Source organism: Xiphophorus hellerii, chromosome 9, assembly GCF_003331165.1.
Source record: "Xiphophorus hellerii strain 12219 chromosome 9, Xiphophorus_hellerii-4.1, whole genome shotgun sequence".
Lineage (NCBI taxonomy): Eukaryota > Metazoa > Chordata > Actinopteri > Cyprinodontiformes > Poeciliidae > Xiphophorus > Xiphophorus hellerii.
In genome coordinates, this window is record NC_045680.1 from 13,026,379 (window position 1) to 13,041,889 (window position 15,511).

The 15,511-nt window shown below is 41.0% G+C and overlaps 1 protein-coding gene across 2 annotated transcripts; it reads right to left on the reverse strand.

The window, feature by feature from the left end:
* Positions 1-957: 957 nt before the first annotated feature.
* LOC116725999 (chloride channel CLIC-like protein 1) lies at positions 958-15,160 on the reverse strand. 2 transcript variants are annotated; one of them, XM_032572447.1, is made up of 10 exons: positions 13,932-15,149; positions 13,234-13,257; positions 12,360-12,446; positions 11,545-11,757; positions 5,729-5,869; positions 5,545-5,644; positions 3,783-3,880; positions 2,843-2,989; positions 2,282-2,730; positions 958-2,160 (listed from the first exon to the last, which is right to left on the reverse strand). In XM_032572447.1, exons 2-10 carry the CDS (start codon positions 13,249-13,251, stop codon positions 2,100-2,102), a joined length of 1,314 nt encoding a protein of 437 aa, XP_032428338.1. In that variant the 5' UTR covers positions 13,252-13,257; positions 13,932-15,149; the 3' UTR covers positions 958-2,099. The 2 variants fall into 2 exon arrangements, with proteins under 2 accessions (XP_032428338.1, XP_032428340.1); XM_032572449.1 differs by lacking the exon at positions 958-2,160 and having other exon boundaries at positions 2,549-2,714; positions 13,932-15,160.
* Positions 15,161-15,511: the final 351 nt, after the last annotated feature.

Below are 15,511 nucleotides of genomic sequence, written 5' to 3' on the forward strand. Positions count from 1 at the left end.
GCCTTGATTTAAGGGAACGGTGTTTCACTAGTTTTGCAGTTTTCTGGAAATTTGTTCCAGATTTGAGGTGCATAGAAGCTGACTGCTGCTTCTCCAGAGCGGACCAGAACCAGAAGACCTGAGTGGTTTTCAAGGTTTCTCCAAAAACTGAAGATCTTGCAAAGGATTTGAGATTAGCATTTCACCTTACAATTAATTTGAATATTGCCATTTTTTGTGCTTTTCATTAAAACAATTTACGTGATAATGACCAACCACAGAGTTCTTTTGTCAGGTTGTTGCTTGTTTTAATAGGAGTTACCAGCACCCCTGGGACCCCGCAAGGATCAGTGGGTATAGATAATGGATGGATAAACTTTAATAGCTAATAATTGGATGAAGCGGTTATGTGTCTTTATTTTATTCTTTTAGCTGCTGAGGGTTAGCGTTGGGTATTTTTGAGGTAGAAAATGTTGCTTCTTCATTTTAATGAGCCTCTCCTCACTAAATGGACATGCAATATGCATTTGTGACATCCATATGTTAGTCAATGTATAGCATGTGTTCTGGTTGATTTTGTTGGCAGAAGTGCTGCTCTGCTGGAAGCATTCGGTTTATACAGTAACAGACTGTTTGACAAGAAGAAATAGAGAATTAAAAAGAAAAAGCTTAGATAACCTTGTTCTTGAAATCTTGTTAAATAACTTAAATTCTGGGGAAACAAAACAGAATACTTGCACTTTTAAAAAAATAATCACATACCTACATCTGCTGCTCAATTTCTTATCTTTATCCCCACCAAACATATACCTCTAGTCACTTTATTTTCACTCTAAATAGAAAAACGGAAAGTAAAACAAATCTTTTGCTGTGTTTTTTTTATTCCAGAGGCGTTACATGTAATCTCTCTGGCTTCTATTTTATTTCAAAAACCTAACATTTTATGTAATGTGGTCTAAAAATAGAATACAAACAACAGTATTTCAACATCTTTTTATCATAAACAGGCAGTGTAACACCAACTGTGTAAAAATACAAACAGTGAAAAGAAAACCTTGAATCCCTTCAAATATGACAGAACTTGAGGTGTTTTAACATTTTCAATGACAATCACACACAGATGACTGGATGCATATCTGGGTCTGTAATAACTTTATGAGTTGGTTGTCTAGTGCCTGGCAACATTTTCTAATTACATATTTGTTTAAATGTCTCACAGTGTAAATCTACATAAAAACCAAGCCCATTTTACAAAGAAAGAAACTATGTCTGTCCAAACCTTATAATCTTTTTAAGCAGAAGTAGAGACAGGCAGATTTTTTAAGAACAAATAAAGCAAGAGCCGATTTATGCAACAGCTGCCACAGCAGTCAATATGAGCTGAAAATCCATATCCTTCAAGAATATCGAGTGCACTTTTTAATCCTAATTTTAACTTGTTAAATGGGATGTATAATGTGGCCTCTGTTTTTGCTTTTTATGTTGCATGTCTTACAACATATCCGTACAAAAGGACATCTGTATCTTTGACACTAACTCACAAAGTCTGTAAAAAATATTTTTAAAAAGTTAATTCCTTTATAGGTCTTAAGAATCTAAGTAAAAAATATTGCACTCATTCATATTGTCTGCACTCTTTTTATATTTTATAAAGAGTTTAATTTCTAGAGAAAAAAATATTAAAACAGACATTATAAAATAACGTGAGTAAATATTTCAAGTTGTATGTGTTTAATGCAAACAAGAAGCTTAAATTATCATACTAAACCAAGTATCTGGTTATTGCACATTCATGTTTCATGAATCTATCCTGTAGTATTGCTCCACCACCATGATTATAGGAAATAGATAAAATATTTAAACACAGTGTAAAAAAAAGTCTGAACTAAATCAGTTTAAGAGAGAATCAATGGGAACAAAGTCCTCCTGATACAATCAGCTCTTCCTTAATGCAGCTACAGTGCTGCAGACCAGACAACAAACTGCTCAGTATTGGTTCAGCTTAATTTGAATCCAATTGTTCTCATTTAATGCATTTTGAAGTGAACAGCCATCACTGATAGTAAATACCGATGTTATTTAGCTTTGAGCTATAAGTACAGGTAATCCATTGGAGCTGATCATATCTTCTGAGCAGAAATATTTTCAGTGTGAATCTGAGAGATGCTGACGCCCTTTCTCCTGCATGGACAGATTTACAGAAATGAGTCCCATTTTTCCACATGCTGCGACATCACAGTATTAAAATGTGCTTTCATAATTTTAGAGTGATTTATCTGAATGATTATTATAACTAACTCACCTGTACGCCAAAGGTGCAGGTGCTGCACCGTCTCCACAAGGCTCATCATGAGAACCTTTCTTCTCTGCTTTTACCTTTTTATTCTTTACCTGTGAATAATCTAATTCAAGTTGACTGCCTTTTGCTTGGTCTGTTGGAGTCACAGTACTCCACCTGACCTCCTCCCACATCTCCTGCTGGTCTTCAAAGCCGGAATTAATAGAGATATTATTCCTCTCATCAGTGCTTCCCTGGCACCCCTCAGGGTCAGGAACCCCCTCAGTTTGTGGACGGTCAGCACTTCTTAGAATGCTGTTGGGTTGGCTTTGATAAATGACAATCTGCTCTATCCTGACATTGTCATTTTGGAGTTGGTTAGGTGCTTGTGTGCCCTGGTTTCTATCCAACCAGGGTAGAAAACGTCTCACTTGCTGAGGGAAAACTGCTGGCAGTCCTACCATCAGAGCTCCCTGTCAGTCCAAGACATAAAGGTGGAAAACAAAGTCAGATGTAAATAAAAGTGAAGAGACATACTGTCTATGAATTTATTAGCATGTGAGTGTCATGATGACATATCTTTACCAAACTTAATATGGTGATAATGATGAGGACTGGTATCCAAAGGATAAATGGTAGATCTTTGACGAGTGCTTGAAAGAAACCACCCATCCCTTCTCCTAAGGCCCTCAGTGGCTCTATGATGAAGGTGGTCAATGTGTACACAAATGCCTAAGAAAGGAAAAAGAAGGATGTCATTTTACAACTTTCTGTTCATGAGGTATACATTTGCTTTCTGACTACGAATCAGGACTATCTGTGTCATTATAGCCAGGTCAGTTGATGAGGAAAGTTTTAAACTGCGATGAGGAACATGTGAGTTTTCATGACTATATTTCAGTATATATATTTATTTCATATTGAGGAATCATGCAATATCTTTTGAGACCTCGTGCAATTTTCTGTTTAAGAAAAGGAAAAAAGACTAACAAATAATTATTATCCTTTAGAATAAAAATCTAAACAAAATGTATGTTGTGCATATAAAAATTTTTAAGAGCAGTCAAAATTACTGCAGAGTATAGGAAAACATAAAAGGGGGGCAAAACATTCAACATAAAGTCAACATAGCAACACTAAATACTGACAAAGGACTTCATGCAATAAGAGAAGCAATTTTGTTTTCCTCATGCAGCACCTCCTTGTGGTCACTGTTGGTTACAATATCATCTTTAAAATGTTAAGTCCTAAATTCAACAGTAAATAACAAATGTTGGATGTTTAGAGGCTTTATGAATAATTAGCGATAAACATTTTATATGCTTTCATGGATGCCTGAATGATAAATGGATTTAAGGCCCATTCTAACTTTACCTTGGCACAAAAAGACACTTGATAAATGTTGTCTTTGCAGGCAAAAACATCTAATGTTGCTTTGAACATCAACAGAAAACAATTTCAGACCAAGCAACTCCCAAATCCAACATGGGATATGCTTGCAATATACAGCAGCAGAGTGGTTTACCTTGATTGGCGGTACCTCGAGAAAGGGGTCAATTAGGAGGATCTTTAGGTATTCCTCACAAGGGTCGCTTTGAAAAGTCCAAGTGGTTCTGAACCATTCTGAAAATAAAAAATACACTCACAAATATGGATTACAGTTACAGATAAAAGCTTTACATATTCTCTGTGCCATTTTCTACGCTTTCCGTACTATTACAAATGCCTCAAAAGGGACAAAAAACTTATACAAAACTGAAAGAGTGGAAATTAAATCATGAAATATAAACATAGGCAAAAAATACTTAGTCATTGTGCATTCCATTCTTAGCATCTATAGCTTCAAAAAATAAGCAATTTAATATCTTCTTTAATAGCTTGTAAAATTTCTGAATATGAACATTTTGTTTGAGAGCTTCTACACTATTTATAGCAGCTAATATAGTTATTTGATACTTGAAGTTCTTCTGACCTACCACCGATTGCAAGCTAGTTCAGTATTGATTCTTTTTGCAGTAAAGAAATGCACTGTATGCATTTAGTCACCTCAATGTGTCAAAATATATTAATCAAGCTTGGGTTACGGGTTTGGGTCTTGGTTTGGATCTCCACAGTGCCATGAGCCTTTTTTTACTTTCTCTATCTCAAGGATGTTCCAGTCCAGTTCTCAAGAGCAACAGCACTATCCTGCAACATTTAGATGTGCTCCTTCTCCAACACATCTGAATCAAATGAAACTGACAAAGTTGAGGGTTGTGGCTCTTGAGGACTGGACTTGGACACCCCGTTTTCTGTTATTTTCTTCCTCTGAGAGTTTAACTATTGTTACTTCTCCTGCGCTACTACTGCATGCGCAATCCATCAACTCACTAATTTCATGAGAAGTTGTCTCTGGCAGAAGAGATTATGTGAAGTTTAATGATGCTCAAACTTCACAGAGAAATGTCTCTGAACTCTTCGGGTCTGAATTTTGCTACTTGTAGTTTAGGATGACACAATGTCCTAACCTGTGCTAAATGTTCATAAGCATAAACTAACCAGCTGTCTACCTCAAAGTACTTTTATTTCATGTTTAATTTGAGGGATTGTTCCAACCATCCATCAAACCCGCTTATCCTTACCAGGGTACCCATAGAGATCCCATGCATGTGCAGAAAGAACATGCTAACTCCAAAAAAGATCCAGGCTGGGATTCAAATCAATGACCTTTTTGCTGCAGGGCAATGAGGTGATTGTTCTTTAAGTTTATTTGTGGTGTTTCCAAAATGCTCCTTTCAGATGTTGCTAAATCTTATGAAAAGCCAGCTTAACATTTAGGTTCCTTTACAAATTTTTATTTAATTTTGTCTTCAACTGTAAGATGATGTTAAAGTTTAGTAGGTTTATATGTTTCATATGAACTTCTAGATGTTTAACAACTCTGGTTGCTGAGACAGCTGATCTTTCTTCTATACAATTTTGTCAAAATATTTTTTTAAATATAATTTTTTTCTCCAGCTGGGTCTCTTGTTCAAAGTTAGCTTTTGTTCAAGAAACACATTTTGATAATGGAGGAAGGTCAATGAGTCTGTAGGATAGTCCAGTTCCCCTCTTGTGTGTTTTAGGTGTTAAACAAAACCGTATTTAATCTTCACAAGTAATAAAGTGAGAGTAATGGAGTCTCATTCTTTAAAGGTTGAATGCTTCCCGGTAAATCAGGATTTATTACCTTTATATTTTCCCCTGACTTGACCAAGGAACTAATTTGATTTTAAAAATCTGTTTTTGCTTAGTTCTTTCTTGCTTACCTCGAATACTACCAAACCAGCTAAGATTCTGCAGTTTCATGCACTCTTTATGGAGTATTTCCACTTTCATTAGTTTGCTCTGGTGTTTTGCATAGGCTCCCTGATCAAACAAAAAACAAAAAGAGAAATGTGAATTGTTATACACTAAATGAGAACAAAACTAAAGAAGAAAATAACTTTTCACCTTGTACAGATAGAGCCAGTTCCAAGGAATGCTGGCAAAGAAGGAGATGGCAAATGTTGTAATGAAACACTTCAGCCAGGAAACTCTTAGCCGTGGCTTAATTAAGGCAATAAGTAAAAAAATGATTGAAAACAACCCGATCTGCAACAGAGAAAAATAAAACTAGTTAAACAAGATTGAAAACTCCTCAATCCTGGAGAAGTTTTCAAGACTGAGTAAACTCAAGCTTGAGTTTTCTCAGTCTTGAAACAACATCTATTATTTGAATTTCAGGTTCAAATTGCAATACTTTGTCACATAGCAACAGGTTGGATTTCATACCATTTTTCCTTTATTAAATAAATCATCTGAAAATTGCATATAGGTTTTTCTACACCTGCCTCTTTGTCTGAAACTATCATTTGACTGATCTGAAACATTTGTGTGTCAACAAGGCAAAAAACAGATTAACTGTCAGAAGCCAAATACTTTTACACATTCATCTACAGCTCTGGAGGACAAAAATACTGAATCTTGTTTAATCATTTGCAATTATGTGTTAAAGTAAAAGTGACATTTTCCCCAAATTGTAATACAATTAAATTTTCAGCATTAATTCTTCCTCCTCCATGGGCTGCCACCTTATCGTGGTGGAGGGGTTTGAGTGTCCCAATGATCCTAGGAGCTATGCTGTCTGGGGCTTCATGCCCCTGGTAGGGTCACCCAAGGCAGACAGGTCCTAGGTGAGGGACCAGACAAAGAGCAGCCCAAAGACCCCAATGATGAAGGAAAACTTTGGACTTGGTGTTCCCTCGCCCGGACGCGGGTCACCGGGGCCCCACTCTGGAGCCAGGCCTGGAGGGGGGGCACGATGGCGAGCGTCTGGTGGCCGGGCTTTTACCCATGGAGCCCGGCCGGGCTCAGCCCGAAGAGGAAACATGGGCCCCCCCTCCCATGGGCCCACCACCCGTGGGAGGGGCCAAAGGGGTCGGGTGCAGTGTGGGATGGGTGGCAGCAGAGGGAGGGGACCCTGGCGGTCCGATCCTCGGTTGCAGAAACTGGCTCTTGGGACGTGGAATGTCACCTCTCTGGTGGGGAAGGAGCCGGAGCTAGTGCGTGAGGTCGAGAGGTTCCGGCTAGAAATAGTCGGTCTCACCTCGACGCACGGCTCTGGTTCTGGAACCAGTCTCCTTGAGAGGGGCTGGACATACTTCCACTCTGGAGTTGCCCAGGGTGAGAGGCGTCGGGCAGGAGTGGGCATACTTGTTGCTCCCCATCTCGGCGCCTGTACGTTGGGGTTTACCCCGGTGAACGAGAGGGTAGCATCCCTCCGCCTACGGGTGGGGGGACGGGTTCTGACTGTCGTTTGTGCTTACGGGCCGAACGACAGTTCAGATTACCCACCCTTTTTGGAGTCCTTAGAGGGGGTACTGGAGAGTGCTCCTCCTGGGGACTCCCTTGTTCTGCTGGGGGACTTCAACGCTCACGTGGGCAATGACAGTGAGACCTGGAGGGGCGTGGTTGGGAGGAACGGCCCGCCCGACCTGAACTCGAGCGGTGTTCTGTTGCTGGACTTCTGTGCTCGCCATGGATTGTCCATAACGAACACCATGTTCAAGCATAAGGGTGTCCATATGTGCACTTGGCACCAGGACACCCTAGGCCGCAGTTCGATGATCGACTTTGTCATCGTTTCATCGGATCTGCGGCCGTATGTCTTGGACACTCGGGTGAAGAGAGGTGCGGAGCTGTCCACTGACCACTACCTGGTGGTGAGTTGGCTCCGGTGGTGGGGGCGAAAGCCGGTCAGACCTGGCAGGCCCAAACGTGTTGTGAGGGTCTGCTGGGAACGTCTGGCGGAATCCCCTGTGAGACGGAGCTTTAACTCCCATCTCCGGCAAAACTTCGAACACGTCCCGGGGGAGGTGGGGGACATGGAGTCTGAGTGGACCGTGTTCCGTGCCTCCATTGTCGAGGCGGCCGATCGGAGCTGTGGCCGCAAGGTTGTCGGTGCCTGTCGCGGCGGCAACCCTCGAACCCGCTGGTGGACACCTTCGGTGAGGGATGCCGTCAGGCTGAAGAAGGAGTCCTATCGGGCCTTTTTGGCCTGTGGGACTCCGGAAGCAGCTGATGGGTACCGGCGGGCGAAGCGGCATGCGGCTCGGGCGGTTGCTGAGGCAAAAACCCGGGCGTGGGAGGAGTTTGGAGAGGCCATGGAGAAAGACTTCCGTACGGCTTCGAGGCGATTCTGGTCCACCATCCGGCGTCTCAGGGGGGGGAAGCGGTGCAGCACCAACACTGTTTATAGTGGGGATGGTGTGCTGCTGACCTCTACTCGGGACGTTGTGGGCCGGTGGGCAGAGTACTTCGAAGACCTCCTCAATCCCACCAACATGCCTTCCACTGAGGAAGCGGAGCCTGGGGACTCTGGGTTGGGCTCTCCAATCTCTGGGGACGAGGTCGCCGAGGTGGTTAAAAAGCTCCTCGGTGGCAGGGCCCCGGGGGTGGATGAGATCCGCCCGGAGTTCCTTAAGGCTCTGGATGTTGTAGGGTTGTGTTGGTTGACGCGACTCTGCAATGTCGCATGGACATCGGGGGCAGTTCCCCTGGATTGGCAGACTGGGGTGGTGGTCCCCCTGTTCAAAAAGGGGGACCGGAGGGTGTGCTCCAATTATAGAGGGGTCGCACTCTTAAGCCTCCCTGGCAAGGTCTATTCAGGGGTCCTGGAGAGGAGGGTCCGTCGGATAGTCGAACCTCGGATTCAGGAAGAGCAGTGTGGTTTTCGTCCTGGTCGTGGAACGCTGGACCAGCTCTACACCCTCGGCAGGGTCCTGGAGGGTGCATGGGAGTTCGCCCAACCAGTCTACATGTGTTTTGTGGACCTGGAGAAGGCGTTCGACCGTGTCCCTCGGGGAGCCCTGTGGGGGGTTCTCCGGGAGTATGGGGTACCGGGCCCTTTGATACGGGCTGTCAGGTCCCTGTATGACCGGTGTCAGAGTCTGGTCCGCATTGCCGGCAGTAAGTCGGGCTCGTTTCCGGTGAGAGTTGGACTCCGCCAGGGCTGCCCTTTGTCACCGATTCTGTTCATCACTTTCATGGACAGAATTTCTAGGCGCAGCCAAGGTGTTGAGGGGATCCGATTTGGTGGCCTTAGGATCTCATCTCTGCTTTTCGCAGACGATGTGGTCCTTTTGGCTTCATCAGATCGTGATCTGCAGCTCTCGCTGGAGCGGTTCGCAGCCGAGTGTGACGCGGCCGGGATGAGGATCAGTGCCTCCAAATCCGAGGCCATGGTCTTGAGCCGGAAAAGGGTAGAGTGCCTTCTCCGGGTCAGGGGGGGTGTCCTGCCCCAAGTGGAGGAGTTTAAGTATCTCGGGATCTTGTTCACGAATGGGGGAAGAAGGGAGCGGGAGATCGACAGGCGGATTGGCGCAGCGTCTGCTGTCAAGCGGGCGCTGTACCGGTCCGTCGTGGTGAAGAGAGAGCTGAGCCAAAAAGCGAAGCTCTCGATTTACCGGTCGATCTACGTTCCCACCCTCATCTATGGTCATGAGCTTTGGGTCATGACCGAAAGAACGAGATCGCGGATACAAGCGGCCGAAATGGGTTTTCTCCGTAGGGTGGCTGGGCTCTCCCTTAGAGATAGGGTGAGAAGCTCAGTCATCCGGGAGGGACTCAGAGTAGAGCCGCTGCTCCTTCACATCGAGAGGAGCCAGTTGAGGTGGCTCGGGCATCTGGTCAGGATGCCTCCTAGACGCCTCCCTGGTGAGGTGTTCCGGGCACGTCCCACCGGGAGGAGGCCCCGGGGAAGACCCAGGACACGCTGGAGGGACTATGTCTCTCGGCTGGCCTGGGAACGCCTCGGGATTCCCCCGGAGGAGCTAGAAGAAGTGGCTGGGGAGAGGGAAGTCTGGGCCTCCCTTCTGAAGCTGCTACCCCCGCGACCCGACCTCGGATAAGCGGAAGAAGATGGATGGATGGATGGATGGATGGCATTAATTCTTCACCACAATACTAATGCTTAAACTTAAGAATATATTTGATGGAATAACCTTGATTTTCACCCACAACCTTTCAATCTTTGCATTCTTTCTATCAGTGTTTCAGGCTGCTGATTGCACTGGTGATAACCAGTAACTCATTAAGAAGAATCTGGACTGTTTTGTGGATCTGGACCCAAATGCAGACAAGAGAATCATCAAATTTGCAACTGTCAAAATAAGATGTACAGAAGAACTGAAGAATTTATAAAAAAAAAAAAAAAAGTAAGTATGCTGGTATGGAAGACAGCAGCCTAAGGACAATGTAAGGATCTGACAAGGTGGTAAATAAACTGGCTAACTTTGAACTGCTGAGGAAATGATTGATACTCCTGACAATACTGAGAGGTTTTGGTATGAATCCCAAATGTGTAAATTTAAAAGAGCAATTTGAAAAGCAACCAGGTTTCAATGCTGAAGTAGAATATTCATCAAACAGCAATAATACTAAAAGATGTCAGCTCTCTGTCTGATTTGTATGACCAGACTGAAGACTGCAGGTCTCCTTCAGACCATCTTAATACAACTGCTTAGATGGTCATGGCACATTCGGGACAAAAGAACCTTCTACAACCTGTTTCTAAGGAGACGGTGGAAATAAGATACGACCTGAAGAAGCAAACAGAAAGTCCAGACTCTGATCTCCTTTTCTTACATTTCTCTGTAATCCTCCTCTATATGCTAATGTTGGTGTTTTAACCCTCACTTCTGGGAGTTTTTGTTTAGTAAGGCCTTCAATCTACAACTCAGGTCTCTGATGACTGGGTAATTATTTAAGAGCATGTGTTGCTAAATAAAGTGATTTATTTTAACTCCCTCCTGGAGTCACATCACAGATCTGTCTGTGTCAATAGGGGGACTGTCTACATCAATAACTATTGAGTGAAGATAGACAGTCTGGAAGCTCTGGATAAGCTCTTTTCTTTTGAAGAATCAGACACACACAGGAGGGGGCGTGTGGGGTTTTCATATAAAATTGACTGTTTTAGATATATTAGATGTTATAATGTTATTCCCTCATTAAAAACACACCCATAGTGTTCCTTTGATTCTTTCATACATGTTTGATAAATCTTTGAATCTCCTGTGGCAGCTGCTAAACATTTGCTCTCACAAAAGCCTATTTACACTCAGCTCCTCCAGACTAGCAGCAGCAGTGATTAGAAAACACCTGATTGAATTGCACACCTTCTGAGCTCATCGTACGAGCTACTTCTCAGTGCAATGCTGCTAAGAATGGTTGTAAACTGCATAATGGAGGAGCATTGTTATGATGACGTGCTGAAGGCGGGGTGTCAGAAAGTACAGGAACTTCTTAAAGGGACAGAGGTCCAATTTCAAGGCGTCAAATTTGTGAAGTCAAATTTCTTCTGTTTGATAAATGCAGAATTTTCTAACAATTGAAGGTAACATTGATACATGATCACGCTATAAGATGAAACTGAGCCTAGAAAATACATACTACAATCTCCTTGAGGTTTTCTCTCACTCTTTTCATTTTTAAGACATTAGAGAATCTAAGCCAAAGAGTAGGTTGTTAGTAATAAAGAAAATCTCACCAACCGCAGTAAGCTTGTTTGGGATGAATATCCAGCTAGTGTATGGAATATATCTGGAATATATCCTACATACACTAGTGACAATCATTTACAATCCAATATTAAAATGCCTAAAGATCAGCTGAAACAAGGATTCTTAGTTTAAATCCATTCAGAACAATGTTATTTATAAAATATAGTTTAGCAGACAGTATTAAGTTGGGTTAAAAATACATTCAAAAAAAATTTATAATCTTACTGTTAACATTGGGACAATATCTACTCCAAACATGTATTCAAAACTGGTGAAAAAATTGTGAGGTTTAAGTTCCACCAGTATGCCACTGAGAGCATCATCCAAAGCCTCGGGTCTGCAGTTGTCTTCATCATTCATAAACAATTCAATTTCCCTTATAGTTGATCTTGACAGCTTGATTTTGGCATTGTAGTATAAGTTGTTGAAGTCTGTGGGCTGAGAGAGATTGGGAAAAGTGCATTAAAGTGAAAATGACCTGTTCTCCTGTTTTGTTCCACAGGTATTTATGAAACAAAAAACCCACTGGGGATATAAAATTTGAAAAAGGCAACACTCCAAAAACACAAAATCTTACCAAGTATTTCCAGTCTAGTTTCTAGTGCAAATATCTTAGTCCGCTTTCCAGCAATGCTATTTTGCTGAAAAATAAACTTTACAGCAAGATATAGGAGCTTGTTTTGAGTTAGTAATTCCTTTATATTGATTAAAATACATATTGTATGTATTTTACAATGGCAGATTATTTCACTTGTATCAAGATATTTTTCCCATACTATAAGTGAAATAATCTGCTAATGGAAAAAATACTTTTCCACAAATATTAAGGAGTCACTGACTTAAAACGAGCTCATATTTCTTGCTGAAAAGTTAATTACAAGTTAGTTTTGTCTCATTTCAAGTGAGTTAATATATTTGCACTAGAAACTAGACTATAAATACTTGGTAAGATTTTGTGTTTTTGCAAAGTGCCATTTGACCCCAGAACATTGCAACACAAAAACATACAACATAATAGAATGCATAAAATCCTGACTTACCTCACCAGCCCTGTATATTTCCCTCAGGAGCCTGCCAAGGAACCTCTTCAACACTAAATCATACCTCGGTTTTGGTTTTGCCACAATCTTCATGAGATAAAAACAAAGTATTTAGAAAACAGAACTTTCTCTGTCCATCTTAACCACTGTTGTTCTGGGGCCCCCAAAGCTCAATTTTAGGCCTTATTTTGTTTATTTTATATTTATTGCCTCTTGGTCAAATTTTTTGCATTTAATTTGACTGCTTTGCAGACAAAGTCCAGATTTATATCCCCCTAAAAATGCTAAACGGTCAAATCTGAATCTGCAGGAATTAAGAGATTGTTTAGCTAAATCATGGATGGACCAAATTTTCTTCACCTCAATCACAACAAAACTCAAGTCTTATTATTTGATCAAAACATTTTTACTCAAAATCAGGATTAGCACCATTTTGTCTGTTAGGGGTCTTTGATAGATGTTTGCTTTCATAGCTGTTTAGAATTAGTAAAAAAAAATCTTACATCAGTTGTTAAATCAAGCTTTTACCACTAGCAGGAGTCTAGCTGACTAGACTCCTGCTTTGTGTTTTGAAGGAATTATCCATACCATTATTACATTGTAATTGGATTATTGTAATTCTTCATATAAAGGTGTGAATAAATCCTTAATACAGTGTCTTCACATGATCCAGAATGCTCGGCTTCTTCCTCCCCCTTTGATGCCCCAAGTGCCTTTTTTTGAGTTTAAGTTCATTTTGGTATCTGAACCGATAAAGTCTGTTGATTTCTCTGAAGCACCAAATGAGTCACACAGATATTTAACAATCATGAATATCAGGACACACAGATTTATAAAATCCGACAGTTTTAGTACATAAAAAAAATCTACTAACCTCAAAGAGACTCCACATTCTTTCCTGTCAATAGAACAAAATCATTTGATTTTAGTCAGACTTCTTTACATCTGGTATGTGTCAGGTGTGTCTTTTCTGACAGCAGCTCCACTTACTGGCAAACAATATTGAGAGGGAAGATATCTGTCAATAATGGGAAGGGTAGGAGCCTTCATTCTACATGAAGATATGCATGCAGAATACATATCCCACAAAGAATGATTTAGCTGAGTTGCTGACACCTGACATCTGTACCACTCGTAAAAGGAGGATAACGCAAGTTGTCATTTAATTTATCTCTCCTGTTAAAAAGGTACAGATTTTAGGATTGCAGAGAGGAAATTAAAAATATATATACAGTATATTAGTATTCCAATCCCAGTTCTTTGGATTGTTTGGCACCATACTGAGCATCAAGTCAAAAGTAGTCAGAAGGAGTTCATATTTATTCATGAACATTGATTAGAAATGCATTAATAAACTGTTTAGAAACATTAGAATCTATTATCTCTCTAGGTCAGCTATCATTAATGTGTTTGTTCAGATCTAATTAGTTCCTAATGAGTTATAGATGTTTTTTCAGAGACCCAAATTACTCTAAACAAATTTCATATTTGAGCATAAAACATATCAGGATACATGTTTTTTTGTTTTTTTAAATACAACAGTTTAGATTTAAACATAAATCATCTACTAACCTCAGAAGGTTTCCACACACAATCCTGCAGATTGGAACAAAGTGAAAAGATGATCTGAGTCAAGGTGCTTTATATCAGGTCTGGTTTCTCAAACAGCAGCTATGCCGGAGGCAAACAAAATTGGGAGGGAACATACCTGGCAGGTGGGGGGAGAGTAGAAACCTTGAATCTATATAAAGACACATCACCTGAACGAGCTAACAGAGTCACTCACGCTAACCTATTAATTATGCTCTCAAAATAGGAGGATAATGAAAGTTTGCCAAGTAATTAATTTATCTCATATGCTGAGGAAGGTACAGATTTTAAGATTGCAAAGGAGTTGTAGCATCATGAGCACAGAGTCAACACAGAGTGTTAAGCTAATAACCCCAAAGCAAGAAGGGTTAACATGCACACTTAGATTCTGGCATAGATTAAAATACAAGAATGAATAGCTTGGAAGGTGTGTCAGAGTATGAATTTAGGCATCTTGAAGTTGACTGACAGAAACCAGTTGTTCAGTTTGATTAACCATAACAGCAGGGCAAACAAAATTGCCCTGTTAAGGGAGTATCCTCACTTCCAGATGTTTGCTTTGAGTATCCAAATATAGAAAGTCATATTCTGTCACTGCACTTTAAGATGTCTGAAATTATTTCTTATTACAACTGAGCATTACTGCCAAAATAAGAAACATCCAGACTCACAATGATGTCCCAAAACAAGACCATATACTGTATATGTCACTTTTATGCTAAACCAATGGAGTCTAAATCCATTTCTAGCTCCCTACCATCCTGCTACTTTTAGATGCATCTCCTCTCCAACTCATCTGAATCAGAACATGTTAATAAGGAAATTCAGGTTGTTAAAGAAGGTGTGATGGAGCAGAGATACATCAAAATGTTGCTGGACAGTGACCCTTGAAGACTGGACATGGGCACCCGTAAGCTAGACTATAGTGATTGTAATCTTTTCCTGCTCTGCTGAAATCTTTGTGCTCTACATAACGATCAGATATCTTCATATCTATTTTAAAAAACAAAGTAATGTCAATAATTTGTGGTGGACTACTGTAAGTAGTCTTCAACAATGGCTCAGTGAAACTCTTATCTACACTAGGAAGTCACACAAAACCTAAGGCTCTCCTATTTGATGTCTTACTTTGACCGCATGTTCCCAAAACTGAGACATTAACCTTAAAGATGAAAAACACAGTTCAGATCTGTACAGTCAGGTGCGTTACAGTCCGGCACAAACCCCCCCCCAATATCTGCAACATTCATTTCCTCATAGAAATTACTAGTTGCACCAGCTCCACTGCACTCCAGATTGTTTCTACGGCATTTTTTTTGCAAGTCCTAAAGACTTTTAAAAGAACCACACAGAGGCCTGACCAAAAGTGACAATTTTCTGGTGTCAAAGAGGAAAATGTCTTTTCACACATAAGATAGCAAATTGAGCCATGGTTTTTATTTCACTGACACAAATAGGGTTCAGAAAGAGAAAGGAAACAAAACTTAGAACCTTTCTCAGGAAATGGAAACCTAAAGCATTTGTAGAAATGAAAGGATAAAAACCTAATACTGTTCTGCTAA

Bases quoted from the DNA above. Each gene is read 5' to 3' on its own strand.
- LOC116725999 (XM_032572447.1), bottom strand. The intron at 5,870-11,544 runs GTAAGATTATAA...TCTCTGTTGCAG, and splicing joins ATATTGTCCCAATGTTAACA to ATCGGGTTGTTTTCAATCAT. The intron at 3,881-5,544 runs GTAAGCAAGAAA...TTTTATTTTCAG, and splicing joins CTGGTTTGGTAGTATTCGAG to AATGGTTCAGAACCACTTGG.